At 38.6% G+C, this 15,364-nt stretch overlaps 1 protein-coding gene across 3 annotated transcripts; it reads left to right on the top strand.

Annotated features, from left to right (window-relative positions):
* The first annotated feature begins 1,455 nt into the window (after positions 1-1,455).
* pir (pirin) lies at positions 1,456-14,849 on the top strand. Of its 3 annotated transcripts, none has more exons than XM_080884349.1 (10): positions 1,456-1,626; positions 2,660-2,778; positions 2,862-2,954; positions 4,437-4,517; positions 8,547-8,753; positions 10,272-10,356; positions 11,085-11,129; positions 12,507-12,589; positions 13,030-13,096; positions 13,230-14,849. In XM_080884349.1, the coding sequence occupies exons 1-10, from the start codon at positions 1,506-1,508 to the stop codon at positions 13,346-13,348; spliced, it is 1,020 nt and encodes a 339-aa protein (XP_080740475.1). In that variant the 5' UTR covers positions 1,456-1,505; the 3' UTR covers positions 13,349-14,849. The 3 variants fall into 3 exon arrangements, with proteins under 3 accessions (XP_080740475.1, XP_080740476.1, XP_080740477.1); XM_080884350.1 differs by having other exon boundaries at positions 1,492-1,626; positions 2,682-2,778; XM_080884351.1 differs by lacking the exon at positions 1,456-1,626 and adding an exon at positions 1,685-1,808 and having other exon boundaries at positions 2,682-2,778.
* Positions 14,850-15,364: the final 515 nt, after the last annotated feature.

Raw genomic sequence — 15,364 nt, forward strand, 5'->3', positions numbered from 1 at the left:
AGGTCCTGCCTCCATGTACTTATGCAATTAATCACAGGACAGCTGGACAGGTGTGTTTATAAATAATATTAAATTAGGCCAATTTTCTTATCCATACTTTTTGACCTGAGGGTAGAATTGATTGTGAACCGGAAAGAGAAAATGCTTATGAACTTGCAAATTAAAAACGTGATGCATTCGCCCTATGACAGCTGGGATAGGCTCCAGCGCCCCCCGCGACCCTGAAAAGGATAAGCGGAAGCGAATGGATGGATGGATGGATGCATTTAAGGTCATCCCGTTTGGTTTTTATTTAAGACGAGAATTTGTTCCACTGTGTGATGGCCGAGTTTCTTTTCTTGGAGATAGTTTCTCCTGCCTCAGAGAAAATCCTCTCACATGGAACAGAAGACGCTGGAGTGCAGAAAGTGTAGATATACAGGTATACCGTCTTCCTGGGTCCCACAGACAGCTAAAACGATTTTAAAAAAAATTAAATTGTTGCGCATTTTGTAGAATAACATTTTAAGATTATTTTAAAAATGCATATTTTTTTAATATTAAATTTAAGTCAAATGGAAGTGTTTCTTAAGTTATATAAGGATATTTATATTATGAAAAGCAGATTTCTGACATTTTAAGTTTTTCACATTTTAAGATAAAAAAATAAACACACAAAACAAAAACAAACAAGAACTGAAAGCTGGCAAACCCACCCAACTGACCAAAAACCAACTCAAAATGCTCCCTGGCTGTAGCCCAGGTGGCAGAGCCAACCCGTTCTCACTCCCAAAGCGTAACATTTTACACTAGGTGACAAATCGTCACCTGCTACACGTCCGCCAACAGCTCCACGTTCTCCCTCTGTACTCGTGCCTGCCTGCAACAAAGCGAGCGCGAGCGATGTCTGTCTCGCGCTAGCAGCGCCTGTCCATCATAAATTTATCATCATATTCTGTATTATAATTTACTTTTTTGTGTTTGATAAGGTTTGTGGTGTTGCCGCATATGTCACAGACTGTATATTGGCTGTTTACACGACTCCACTTAAGACTAACTAAATAAGCGAACACGCGTGAGTCTGTATAAATTTATACGGCTCCATTTATACAGCCGTATTTTGCGTATCACGACGACAGGGGGGGGAAAGAAGTAGTTCCTACCATTCCTAATTACTTTCTATTTTGTTCATGTTACTGATAAAATCCAAATTTGCCCAGATTACTAAAATATTGATATGTTAATATGAGAATCGATTCTTGAACATAAATATCTGCTATGGGAGGAGTCGATACTTCAGTATATTTCACGAAACTGCTCAACCACCTGCTGTTGGGATTTTTGAGGACTGCAGGAGAGCAGGTTTGAAGCAATGATTGTGGCTTGTGACCTATACTGCAGCCAGATGGCAGGGGGCGATAGAAACGGTTTAAAGAGGTTGAAAACCGCGCCCCGTGTGCCCGCAGTGGGCAAATACCTGCGCCTAAGGACACAACCGTTGCGGCATTTAATCATAAGGCTGAAAAATGATTAGTCATCCCTCCGCCCAAAACACAAACATACACCCGCTTCCGCCCCTGGCTTGTTATAGTAGGCTGCAATCTGAGCAGGTGAAGTTCCAGAAAAAAACTCGCTCCTGTCCGGCAGGTGAGTGTAACTACAAGCTAACAAGCTTGTATGAGCTGGATATAGCCTCTAAAAAGAAGTAGACGGCTAGTGCTTCTACACAGAGTGAGAACGGGCTTGTTCTTTACCGTGGTATGCTTTTTTTCTGTAAACGTCATTCTCCAGTCGCATTTAAACATTGCCGAAAGGGGTTTTCATGGCAGGTAATGCAGTACGGTGCGCCTTTATTTCCTAGAAAATGACGCAGTGTTGTTAAAGTTGTTCACTGAACAGAAAACAAGGGACTGCTGGTCACGTGATCACCAGACCAGCCTGCAAATCGGCTTCAAATCATCAACGGACATCGTTTCAGGAAGTGATCACACAACAGAGCCGGGAGCGAAAAGAGACGGCGTAGGCCTAACAAGGTCTGAAGAAGTATCAAATGAATACAGCGAAAGTTACAGGACCGAGCCGACAGCGAGAACTGATGATCAGCTGACCGATCAGCTGATCACTGCCGTCAGACTCTATGAGCTTTTCGCAGTGGCGCCAGATCAGCTGAGATCCTCCAGTTCGCCCAATCAAGTGTTTAAAAATCGGGGAATGAAATAGGGGCTATTTTGTCATATCTTGCTATTTTACAGTATTTTATTTCAGAATAGTCGCCTACAGCAGAGTTGAGGTTTTTTCTAAAGGATGAAATAATTAATAATCTATTAAAAACGTTTTTTTACTTTGAGACTTCTAAGTCATTTGAGACACTACAGTCAATAAATACAGATATTTTTTTTTTAGAAAAGAAAGGTGAACTGAAACTTACACTGGTGCATTTTAAGAGTAAGGAAGTGCTTTAATAAAGATGGAGAGTTGAAATCTGAGTAATAGATATAAAATGAAAATTATTCACAAAAGTTATTACAAGTAGCAAATCAACAAATAAAAAAGGCATGTCACGGGTAAAATAAAGATTTTCTTCTTATTATTATCCTTTTTTTAGTGAATGCTGAGGTATGTTATGTATTGTTTTATATCATTGTTTTGAATGTTTATGTATATGTTGTATACGTTGTAGTGACTACCGAAATCTTCCCCAGAACGATGAATGTGAGGAGAGTGCAAAAGACAGTTCTGAGTGTGGAACAGGAAGAGGGGCTCGGCGCTCGGGTCCGCAGGAGCATTGGGAGAAAGGAGGTATGCTCTTCAGCTGTCATGCGGCTTGCTGAAAATGCACTCAACAGCACTCCTCAAACATATGCTGCATATTTTATTTCCAGCTGAGGAACCTGGATCCTTTTTTGATGCTGGATGAGTTTAGAGTGAGCAAGCCAGCGGGATTTCCAGACCATCCTCACAGAGGATTTGAGACGGTGAGGCTGTGTGAGTGTGTGACCAAAGATTTACAAGTTCCAGATTCTCAAGTTTGGGAATTTGCTGCTCTTCCTTCCTGCGTTTGGTCTTTCTGTTTGGGGGGGGGGAGCAATCAGTTTTGTATTTTTCCTTTAGAAAATTATGAGAATTCTTTCAGTGTTTTACAACACTTAATAGACAAAAAAAGAAAAGATTTAAAATTTGCATTTTTAAAATCAAAATCTGCAACAGGTTGCAAAGCAGCGTATGAATGTACAACGTGAAAGTACTGCAGTTGTCAACCTTTCAACTAAACGTTGTCACACAGTTTAACTAGTACATCACCAGCAGGTGAAATTCCTCCTTTTTGTCACTAGATGGTGACATTAGGACAAGGCCCAGGAGATAAATGTACCACCTTCATTTATACAAACATTATTTCAGGTTGATTGACCTTTTTAAAACATAGATAAAGTCCAAGGTAGAAAAAACACTAATATTTCATGCCACTGTAAAGTTTGCATAAACTCACCTTTTACCCAGAATGCTTTGCAAGGAAACGTGCAAAGAATCAAATGAAGAAAAAAAAATCCCCTATTTTGAAATGACCAAATGCCCCAGCTATTAGTGGAGCAACTTTACTTTTGTGGGAGAGGTTATTTTAAAATAAATGCCAAATATTTGTGCATATTTTTTTACTGAATTTGTGATCCACATTTAGAAGCTTGAAGGTCTAAATGTGATTTTTTTTAAAGCAAATTATTTTCTAAAAGGTGATGTTGTCTTCACCTTTTGCATTTTACTCATTAATCGTTTTATGGATCACACAAATTAAATATGAAGTAGCCAAAGCTCTTTCTAGAATGGATATCACAATTTACACAAAACATCAGCAAAGCTGCTACCATAGCTATGAATCAATGAAGTGTGGCAGGCTTGACTTGTGTCTTCATAGTCTTGAAAACCCAGACGTTGTCCTTAGATTGCCGGACTTCCCCCAACTTTATTTGATTTGGCAGATGCGACTTAAATCTCCTGGTGTGGGTGGACAGGACTAGGCTTCACTCCCAGCATGCCTTTCAGCAGGTGTGTTTGTACACACTTACATGACTTTTGAAATCACACAGCTGTGGAGACAGATCGCATGCAGTTCACTGCGGGAGCCCAAGCGTTCCTCTCTTACACAGATGTTCACCTTTGAGCTTTTGACCTTACTGTCAGTACTTCTCTTCCTGTCTACTCTGACCACTCTGAAAAAAAGTCCATATTTTTAAAAGTTCCTGCTTAAAAATAAGTGAAAACAAGCCTTTTTGTGTTAATGAAGCAAATAAAACAATGGTAGAGTTAATGAAAAATGTTTTTATGTTTTATAAAGGATTTTGCCAAAACCTGTTTAGTAAAGGTGCCATAAAAGGGAAAAACTCTAATCATGCCTTTTTTCAATTTTAACTGTGACTAAATACTGATAATGGGTGATTATGCTGTTTATATGTGTCTTTCAGGTAACATATCTTTTAGAGGGGAGCATAGCGCATGAAGACTTTTGCGGCCATTCAGGACGACTGAAATCTGGAGATCTGCAAGTATGGCTTTCTACAAGGGGACCTCTAATGATTTTTCATATGTATACAGTATACTGTTAAAGTGGTGGATGCTCATATTAAACAAGGTCAAAGTTTCAAATAAGGAGTTCTGCACTGGCAGGAGTATTCCCTGTGAGCTAAAAACTCAGACCTTGTTCAACAAATCATACACTGTACATAAAAGATGGAAAGAGCCATCATGATGTCACCCTTTAATTTTTATGCCGCGTTTTTGTAACTGACTTCGACTAGAAAGTTAGCCAGAGTTCATAAGTTACCAGCTAAGCTTGGCTAGCAAGGTACCTCCATATATGACATACCTACGGTGGCTGGGAAGTGCAAAGCGCAACAAATTAAAAAACGGCAACAAATTAAAAAACGGCAACAAATTAAAAATCCGCAACAAATTAAAAAACCACAACAAATTTAAAAAACGGCAACAAATTAAAAATCCACAACAAATAAAAATCCACAACAAATTAAAAATCCACAACAAATTAAAAAAAAACGCAACAAATTAAAAATCCGCAACAAATTAAAAATCCACAAAAAATTTAAAAAAAACGCAACAAATTAAAAAAACGCAACAAATTAAAAATCCACAACAAATTAAAAAAACGCAACAAATTAAAAATCCGCAACAAATTAAAAATCCTTGACGGAAAGGGATTGTCTGAAATACCGGAAGCGACACAACGATTAGCCTAATAGGGCTTTTGGAGAGTGATGTCGCGAGAGGGGGTGTGGCCAGGATTTTTGGTTGAGGCGCCATGTTTCTGGGCCGAACAAAGCGCTAGCGAAAGAGGAGCGAAAGTGCACGGATAACCCCAGCTATGGTTCGTACTTGCTGTGCGGTCGGTTGTAAAGTTAGATCGCACGACCGGCAAGGGAATAAGGTTGAAAATGGTTTATCTTTTCATTCTTTCCCCACCTGGAAGCAACATGAGGCAGCTCATGTATCGGATGTTACCAAAAGAAGGCGTCTAGTCTGGATAGCAGCTGTGAGACGAGCTGATATCCAGTTCTCTTCCATCTCCAAATATCTGTTGGTGTGCTCCAGACATTTTCATTCCGGTAAGTTATGGATATGTTTATATCACTCTTTATCCGGTCTTTTAAGTCTGACATCACTAGCCGTGTCTTGGTCAAACTCCGCTGCAGGTCCATAAATCACACGATCACTGTGGCATCACTGAGTGTTGAAAAACTGTCTAAAGTCTTTCATCTGTAATAAAATGATCAGCGTTCTGCTCTACCATGTGTAACAATTGAGTTTATCATCCAGGCATCCATGAAAACGAAATTAGCTGGAAGTTAGCTCGCTAGATTCCATCTAAATACAATATCAGCTGGATATCAGCTCATCTCACAGCTGCTATCCAGACTAGACGCCTTCTTTTGGTAACATCCGATACATGAGCTGCCTCATGTTGCTTCCAGGTGGGGAAAGAATGAAAAGATAAACCATTTTCAACCTTATTCCCTTGCCGGTCGTGCGATCTAACTTTACAACCGACCGCACAGCAAGTACGAACCATAGCTGGGGTTATCCGTGTACTTTCGCTCCTCTTTCACTAGCGCTTTGTTCGGCCCAGAAACATGGCGCCTCAACCAAAAATCCTGGCCACACCCCCTCTCGTGACATCACTCTCCAAAAGCCCTATTAGGCTAATCGTTGTGTCACTTCCGGTATTTCAGACAATCCCTTTCCGTCAAGGATTTTTAATTTGTTGTGGTTTTTTAATTTGTTGCGGATTTTTAATTTGTTGCGTTTTTTTTAATTTGTTGTGGATTTTTAATTTGTTGTGGATTTTTAATTTGTTGCGGTTTTTTAATTTGTTGCGGTTTTTTAATTTGTTGTGGATTTTTAATTTGTTACGGATTTTTAATTTCTTGCGCTTTGCACTTCCCAGCCACCGTACATACCAGCTAATTAGTGCAACAGTCAAAGAAAATACTAAAATTCCGATGATTCAACTAAAATGTTCCACCAATGCCAAACGTGGTATATTTCAGCCATTTGAATTAGCAATGCCGAAGTTTTGAGAGACAACTAAGACTTTAGCTGACTCCATTTGGTAAGTTCAATATTTTTATCACAATTTAAACAAGAGTGCTAACAAATCAAAACTCTATAGTTGTCATAAAAAGGGAAATTAGTTTTAGAGACCAATCCCAAACTTGGATATAGCCCTTATAAATCTGGAGATTTTATGGATTCATTCACTCTTCAAGACAGCCTCAAGTGGTCATTCAGGTAGCTGTTCTTTTTTTTTTCACTCCCACAGTGGCTTAATTTTCCAGTCCCAGAGGCTGCCAGTTGGCACTGATATGTGGATTTTGAACCAAGCACAGCTGTTTCCCAGTATATCCAGTGTTTGCGCTAAGCCTCTATTGACTATAGCCTCATATTTGGATTCAGTAAGGCAGGGGTGTCAAACTCAAATACACAGTGGGCCAAAATTCAAAACTGGAACAAAGTCGCGGGCTAACAATAATATTTATTGAAAAAAAAACTTCCTCCAGATTTAAGAATGACTCTTTTCTTATGGACTCAAATAAGTTTTGCTGGAAAACTGAATATGGAACAAGCAAAGCTTAATACTAAACAATATATATATTAGCTGTATAATACCAGTAGGCCAGCTCTAATAGTAATTTGGTATGGCTTCGCGGGCCAAATGTAATTAGGCTGCGGGCCAAATTTGGCCCGCGGGCCAGAGTTTGACACCTATGCAGTAAGGCTTCAACAGTAGAACAAGACTTAAGTTTATGAGAGCATATGAATCCTCACAAAACTCATTACATATGCATTACAATGTTGTGCACTCACACTAATTGGATATTGTGGCCTCTGGGATGTTTCCTCTGTTTTAAAGTAGTAAAGCAATATTCACACAAACACAGCCCACTGACTCAGCTTCAGTGTGCAGCAGAGGTTTAGTCCGTTCAGCTGGATTTGTTCTAACCCACCCCGTGCACCCTCAGTTGGCTCTTGTGGGAGCTGCAGATGCTCAAACAGACGCCTGCCTGTCCTAACTGAAAATCTAGACTATGTAGATGAAAGCAGGTTTTCATTAGAGGAAGAGGTGAAGAAGCGATCAGCAAAGAAAATGTTTGAGAATGTTCTTGGGTTAAGTTCAGATACGATGATTTTAGATGGTGACTCATTTTTTAAATCCAAACCAGAAGCTTTGTTCTAAGTTACAGATATTTCATACCTATTTAATGATAACAGATATTATTATTATTAATTTTCAAATTTTATTCTCTGGGATTTCCTAAGGGTTTGTACTAATTTTCTGCTACATTTATACATTTTTAATTTTCCAGTTTACATCAAGTAACTGATAAATAAAAACCTGCATGATGAACACTCTTAGATAAATGATAAGTGGGCAGATATAGTTAAACAAGGTTGTGAGCTCAAATTTCTAAAGGAGATGAGGAGAGACTCCCAATCTAAATTTGCAATTTTTTTCAAAGTCTATCAGTGGTTCTAGTTCCTTCTGGGCTGTGCTGTGTGGGTGTTTTTTTGGGGGTTTTTTTTGTTTAGGTGGCTGTCAAACAGTATTACAGGACACCCGCCTAGAAGAACCCAATAAATATAGTTGCACTTAGTTTAAGTTATATTTCATTATTTGTGTACATACACACTCTTCTATCTAAAAAACACACATTGGCATACTGGTGACACCAGACCAAAAATGAGGGGATCACCAAGGTTTCAACACATCCTCTCAGGGAGATTTATGTCTGTACAAAATTTCAACATCCACTGTCAGCTTTTCAAAGCTGTTTTTTCCAAAGTGATGAATCAGTCGCTGATCACCACCATCCACACGTGTTAGGCCCTACACCAAACCATTGAAATGCAAATAGTATCCAGCCCACCTCTAATCCAAACACAAAATTCAAACAGACAATAATAAACTGTAATTCTTTTCATTAGTCCTATCATACACATGCTTGCACATCATTTGTGAGTGTGTCTTTTGTACATGTGAATTATTTCTCCTTGTCCACCAGTGGATGACTGCAGGACGGGGGGTGGTCCATGCTGAGATGCCCATGTCAGAGGAGCCGGTAGTGGGCTTACAGTTGTGGGTTAACCTGTCAAGGCAAGAAAAGATGGTGGAACCTGCGTACCAGGAGCTTAAAGGCTCAGATATCCCCAAACCCAGCCAGGGAGGAGTTGCAGTCACTGTGATATCTGGAGAAGCTTTAGGAGCAAAGGTGTGTGCATGTGTGTTTGTTTTTGTAATTCATCTGCAGGGATCTGATGTCACTAAAACCTTTGTCCTACCAAGTCTATCAGACTACCACCCTAAAACTGGGCATGGTGTTTAGTTTCCTGTTAGCTGCTGATCTCATGATGATTGCTCATTTGCTGGATGCTTGAGGCAAAAAGGAAAAGCCTACAAACAGTATGTGGGTGTGTGTGTGCATCTAGGATAGGGGAAGGAGCCTGTTACTGCACTGTTTGACCAGAGTGAGTGTCTGAAAAGAGGAAACTACAAATAAGAAGCAGATTGTTCGGCGCTGTGAGGGTTGACTTGTTAGTTAGTTGTGGTTTGCCTTTGTGCTTGTTCTAATACTTTTGTGAACATCGGTGGAAGTTGATGTGGAGGTTGTTTAAGGAAGTGGGCACTATTGACACATTTTAGGTTAAATGTAAGACTGAAAGTGAAGGAAATTGATCCAACTAGTTGTTTGAAGTATGTGTTTGTGTTCATCCATGTATGTGGACTCTAATATACCGACAATCAGAATGTTTTATTAATACCAGAAGACATTATGTTGTCAGTGTTCCTCACGACAGTAAGAAAAGTAACTAAACAAACGAAATTAAATAATACAATATATTACACACTTGTACAGTGAGGGATTGTATAGTGAGAAATGATCAAAGTTCCCAAGGCCATAGTAAAAGGACTTGGAAACAGTTTGCTGCTTGTGATATACGTGTGTGTGTGTGTGTGTGTGTGTGTGTGTGTGTGTGTGTGTGTGTGTGTGTGTGTGTGTGTGTGTGTGTGTGTGTGTGTGTGTGTGTGATGAACAAGGTTACTGCTGGTAACATTAAATCCTCTGATGTGTGCTGTGTAAAAAGAACAGTTCAAAGAAAGCATTAAAAGCCTCAAATGACACCAACATTACATTTATTGGTTAAGCTCATCACTTTGGTCTCCTGCCATCGTATCTATTTTTTTAAACCGGCAAGTTAGTTTAAATTTAATTGTGCCCAGTTTTATTCCCACACTTTGTAAATGTTTTCACAATACACTTTTAATTGCTGTTTACAGTACAGCCTTTTTGGGACAGCAACCATGTCACAATACACATCTGGAACAAAAATAAAGAGACCAAAGTGGAAAAAATGTAGCCTATGACTGTTACTGAGTCCCTCAAAGTAAGACATAAATAAACAAAGTACTACATGAATGTGATGACATTCACATTTGAAGGAGACTTTTTCCTTATCTTAATGCATTTATGTCAAAGCACTAGTCAGCTATGGTAAATTAAGACTAAGACTAGTCTTAATTTACCATAGCTGACTCCACATCGCACTCCACCAGGCACCTATGTAACACGTACCGGTGCAATACTCGCAAATATAATAACTGTTTAACAATTACTCAAATATACTCAAATATTTTATATCTTCAAACAAAAGAATAACTGTGTAACTCTCCTTGTTGCTGTCTTGCTCTCTCTTGTTTTCTTTTTCTGTTTCCTTTTTCTTTTGTTTAGTCCAAGATCTACACGAGAACTCCGACGTTATACCTGGACTTCAAATTGCAGGCAGAGGCCACGCATGTGCAGCCTGTCCCTCAAGGTAGGAAAAATTAGAAACTAGTTTCTCTAACATGAGTTGATAATAATAAAATTCTTAATCATGTCTTTGATGATGCTTACATAAACATCTTGTGGTCACTCTGGGAATGACGCCGTCTGTTACTGAACTATTGGTTCTCCAGTGTTGTTGCCAGGAGGGGACTGTGTTCTCCACAGGCTGTGTTGAATATTGGCATATTTGTAAAAGAGACAGAACAATGAGTAATGCTTCTGGATATAAGAAGTGTTTCAAACTACTTTTTTCTAAAGCAACAGTAAAACAAACTCCAAACAAATGTTTGGCTTTTAAAATAAGACTTTTTAGAATAAAAATTAGGTTGAATCCATGATTAATAAAGCCTCTTGTTTCTAGCCATGATACCACTTTGAGACTTGGTATTCTATAATCTTCAAATTTTCATATGTTCCTTTTTCTAATAAATAAATAAATACAAATCCTAGATCACAGCACAAAATGTAAATAGCAAAATGCATCTGCAAATAATTATAAGGCTTTATTTCATTAAAACATAAATGACCTGTCAAATGTTAAAACTGAGAAGTTGTGAATTAAATTAAATTTATGTCAGTGTCAACAACCTTTTTTCCGATGCCTACAAATGTCCAAAAACACAATAAATTCAGGTGGAGGTGAATTGTCTTTTAAAACAATTGACCTATTTTGTTATTACGCCTGTACTTAAGATATGATGTTTCTGTGCTTGACAGGTTGGACCACGTTCATCTACACACTATCAGGATCCACTCATGTTGGTAAGTTTCTTCTTTATTTGACTAATTATTACTTTCCTAATACCTATTTTATTGTTTCTTATTGTTTAACAGCTCAGATTAATGTAAGGAGATTGGTTGTGCTCCACCTGAATTCTTCTGAAAGTTGATCTGGTCATTTTTGTGTGAGCTTGCTGGCAGGCAGACAGCCTTTCGAGGGTAGTGCTCTGTTTGGATTTGTGCACTGGTTTCCCTCCTCGCTCGTCCTGGGGCCTTATCAACGTTACAAAAATGTGTGTGATCTCAGTCCAGCTGCATCTTCCTTTCAGCTTGATGGATATCGACTGTCACTCAGCTATGATCTCTTTAGACTAGATCACTGCAGGTGATCCAGCATCTCTGGAAATATAATAGTGCACCTGTGTGTAAAATACCACCATCTCACTGCTTGGCTTCTTATACTGCGTCAGTATTCCTGTTTGGTCTGTGAACTATATTGTTTCATGCTTATTGAACAGCATGGTGTGATCAGGGAATTCCCCTCACATGCGAACAAACTCTCTCAGAGAATGAACTCATTTTCAGAGGCTTTGTTAGTTTGTTGAAACCTGTTGTGTTCTGTCAGAATTTCCCTTTTAATATCCTTCATTATGATTCAGTTGCTCCATTGTTACACTGCAGGGTCTCTCAGACTGGCTATAATTTCGAGCAGATGTTTGATGACACGAGAGGATGAAAATGAGTTCTAAGATTAAAGAAGTTATTTGATTTTAAAGTCTCTAACTCTACAGGCAGTCCTCCCAAATCAGCACCAGCTGGCTTTGATGAATGAATCCAACACAAGTGGGATTGGCTGTGTTTCTCAGCATTTAGTGTTGGTGTTGCGAACAAACTGCTCAAGCAGGTTGAAAGTGTAAATGGCTGAAACATGGAGGTGGCAAATTTACTCTTTGTTGCTAATGATGCTTATTTCGACTCACAAGCCACAAACTTAATCACTTATATTTGTATTTTGTGTTGCTCTGTACATGATTTATGGCGAAGTACAATTCTATGGATGAAATGTGTACTCAGTTTCATTCGTCATAAGAAAAAATGGGATTAATGTGGCAAAATGCTGGGAAACTGTCACATTTAGAAATATAAATGAAGAATTTAACAAATATTATTATTATCATTATCAATATGTCAAACTTATAATATGTTTGAGATCATTTATGGCATCTTAAAACAAGTATGAATACCTTTACTCAAAGCAAAAATATATAAACTGATGTCAGTATAAAACGTGAGATCATCACATTGAATTGTTTTGCAGCACGGTAAAAGATACAAATATCACGCAGCTGAACTTGTGCTTTGCTTTTACTCGCTCACAAATATCATGCCTGGAATATTGGACTTCCCTTTCTTTTCAAGGCCCAGATGAGGAGCAGCAGCAGGTGGAGCCTCATCACACTGTGGTGTTTGGGGATGGAGACTGTGTCAAATTTGAAAACAAGGTTAGAAAAATGTCTTTCACCAGTAGTATGCTATGGGAATTTTCCACCCCCATGTCATCTAGTGGTGTCTGTGAAGGTTCTCAGTCATCCAGGTCATCGTAGTCAAAGGAGCTTGCGAAGAAGCTCTAGTGGTGATTTTTCTGCCTTTGTGAGGTGTTTTTAGTGTGAACTGTCAAGATGCAAGGTGCTGAACCCTAGATCTTTCCTCATGCAGTGTGATTGGTAGAAAGCACTTAAAGCTTTAGAATAAAGTGCCTTGTAAATGAGACTTGTAGTAAAAGTGCTATTAAAGCACCAGTCCATTTACCAAATGGTGAACATGTCTTTAGTCCCTATCTCTAAGCGGGGAGCTACTGACTTTGAATTGTGAAAAACGTTAGTCTGTCCACTTTAAATTCAAACAAATATTACTTCATTTCTTCTTGTGTTTTTTTCCTTAGGGCTCCGAGGTTTCCCATTTTGTGCTGATCGCTGGACAACCAATCAACGAGCCTGTGGTACAACACGGTTAGTCATTGGTGTCCTTTCCTCCATGCCGGCACAAAGTCACTGACAGACAAAAAAAGATGCTTTGTGTTTTTAGGGTATAGTTGATGTAACACAGCTGTGATGTAACACTCGTGTTGTGTCTGCTGTTCAGGTCCATTTGTCATGACCACAGAGGACGAGATCAGAGAAGCTTTCAGAGACTACCAGAATGGCAGAAATGGCTTTGAGAGGGCTCCAAACTGGAGATCCAAGATCAGGGATTCTGTTTGACCACCATATCCTGACACTCTTTTAGTATTTTAGTATTTAGTATTTATTTATTTATTGTCATTGTCAAGAACAATGAAATTGCGTTTGGGGCTTCCATACAACCCAAAAAAAAGAAGAAAATAATAAATACCCCTTAAAACCCAAGTGTACATATTTAACCCAGTGTGACTCCAATGCACAGAAAACATTTGTTACTACAGAAAAAACATAAGGTGGTTTTAGTTTGGGATAATCATATAAAGATGGGAAAAGTTTAGTTTTTGAGAACTTGTTTTTATTTATTAATCTTTGATTTATGTGTGATTAAATTAAACTTGTTACATGAAATGACCACAGCAGGAAATATGCTTGTAAGAACTTCGTTGTGTTTTGGTACAAAGTAGCAGGGTTTGAATCATTTAACATGAAGTTAAGGTTACAGTAATGCAGTGGCCATGGTAAGAAGAGACACTGGCTATCAGTTTGAAACAGGAAATGGATAGACTACCCTGACCTCCTCACTCAACTGAGAGTAACTCTATAACACTCCCAGAGTTATTATGGCCACTACAGGTCACTGTCAAGTGTTTCAAAGGGTTGCTGTTTGCACAAACAACCTGTGGAGCTGTTTCAATCGGGGGGCAATCATTATCATTTATGTGAGAGTTACAGCACTGTGCAAAAGTCTTGAGCCACACCTCATTTCTTTATATTTTGCTTCCAAAGTCTGAACCAACAATTCTCCAGACTTCCTTGACTGTTTTATTTTTTGTAAAGCCATTTAATACTGACCAATTAATCATTCAAGAGATAAGCCAGTGTTGTTGTTACACATAACAGGCAACTTAACAAAGAACCTATTTTAAATTGGCACTTTGTTACTAGCAGCCTCTCACAAAAACACACAATTTATTCCCATTTTTGTAGCTGAATCTCTGAAAAATGCCAAAGAAAACATAGTTTGACAGACAGAAATTAGTAATTATGTACCAGCAAGGTGATTTCCGAAGAGGTATCAGCATGATGTGCAGTGTGTCCTTGAAACAAACTGCAGAAACTGGGCAAATTATCTACAGGAAATGAGTAGTATCAGAAAGTCATGTTCTTAAGAAATAGGAGAAAAACCTGACACAGGAGCTTAGAGATGTATCTGACCTTTCATTTGATCCATCTTTGGAAAGCTTTAAAGCACAAATTGACCTTCAAACTTGTTAGATTTGCCTTATACTGTATTTCCATGTATGTATAAATATGTTTCAGTAAATTGTTGCACCTATTTCCCATTTTCCTGGCAAAATATAAAGACATGAGTGGTGACTTCTGCATAGTCATAGCAGATTAATAGACTAGATGCCATGTGTAAATGCTCTTCTCAGATGTACTCGTGCTTTCTTTGGTGCCGGAAATGAAAGTGAAAGATTTAAGGTTTGATCAATGACCACTATAAGAATCATCCGTGTTATTTTACTGGTTTGTCAGCATTTCTGTCCAAATTTAACCACAATAAAAGTTTCTATGCTAAATAAAATGTACATTATTGCAAGCCTTGTGCTCCTACTTCTCTCCCCTTCTTGCTGTCTCTTCTCAGCCAGCGTCTGAGGTTCATTTTCCACAAACATCTAAACACAATTTCAATTCCCAGTTTGCTCTGCCTTCTCATCTCTCTCAACATCACAAATAAAAGTTTTAGCATAATATAACATGATAATTTGGGGGACGCTTAGCATGTGCTCTTGTCTTAGGATCACTGCTTTTATAAGGGAATAATTTAACAAAAGTAAAGTGAGATTCTTTAAATGTACTGGTTTGTGCCCAGTTAAAACCTAATAAACCACATGAAAGTCTTCAAAGCAATCCATAGTCATACAAATAATTGATTTTATTTATATGTCCTCACAGCACACATGTTGCTAGTGGATTACATTCAAAGACAAATGGGCTTGGAGGGGTGTGTGGGTGTGGTGTCTGTGAGACAGGGGTGGTGCCGGCATCTTGTTTCCCCTTACATGTTATAGCGGTCTGGATCACATTTAAAAC

The sequence above is a fragment of the Rhamphochromis sp. 'chilingali' genome, assembly GCF_963969265.1.
Source record: "Rhamphochromis sp. 'chilingali' genome assembly, chromosome: 6".
Taxonomy (NCBI): Eukaryota; Metazoa; Chordata; class Actinopteri; order Cichliformes; family Cichlidae; genus Rhamphochromis; species Rhamphochromis sp. 'chilingali'.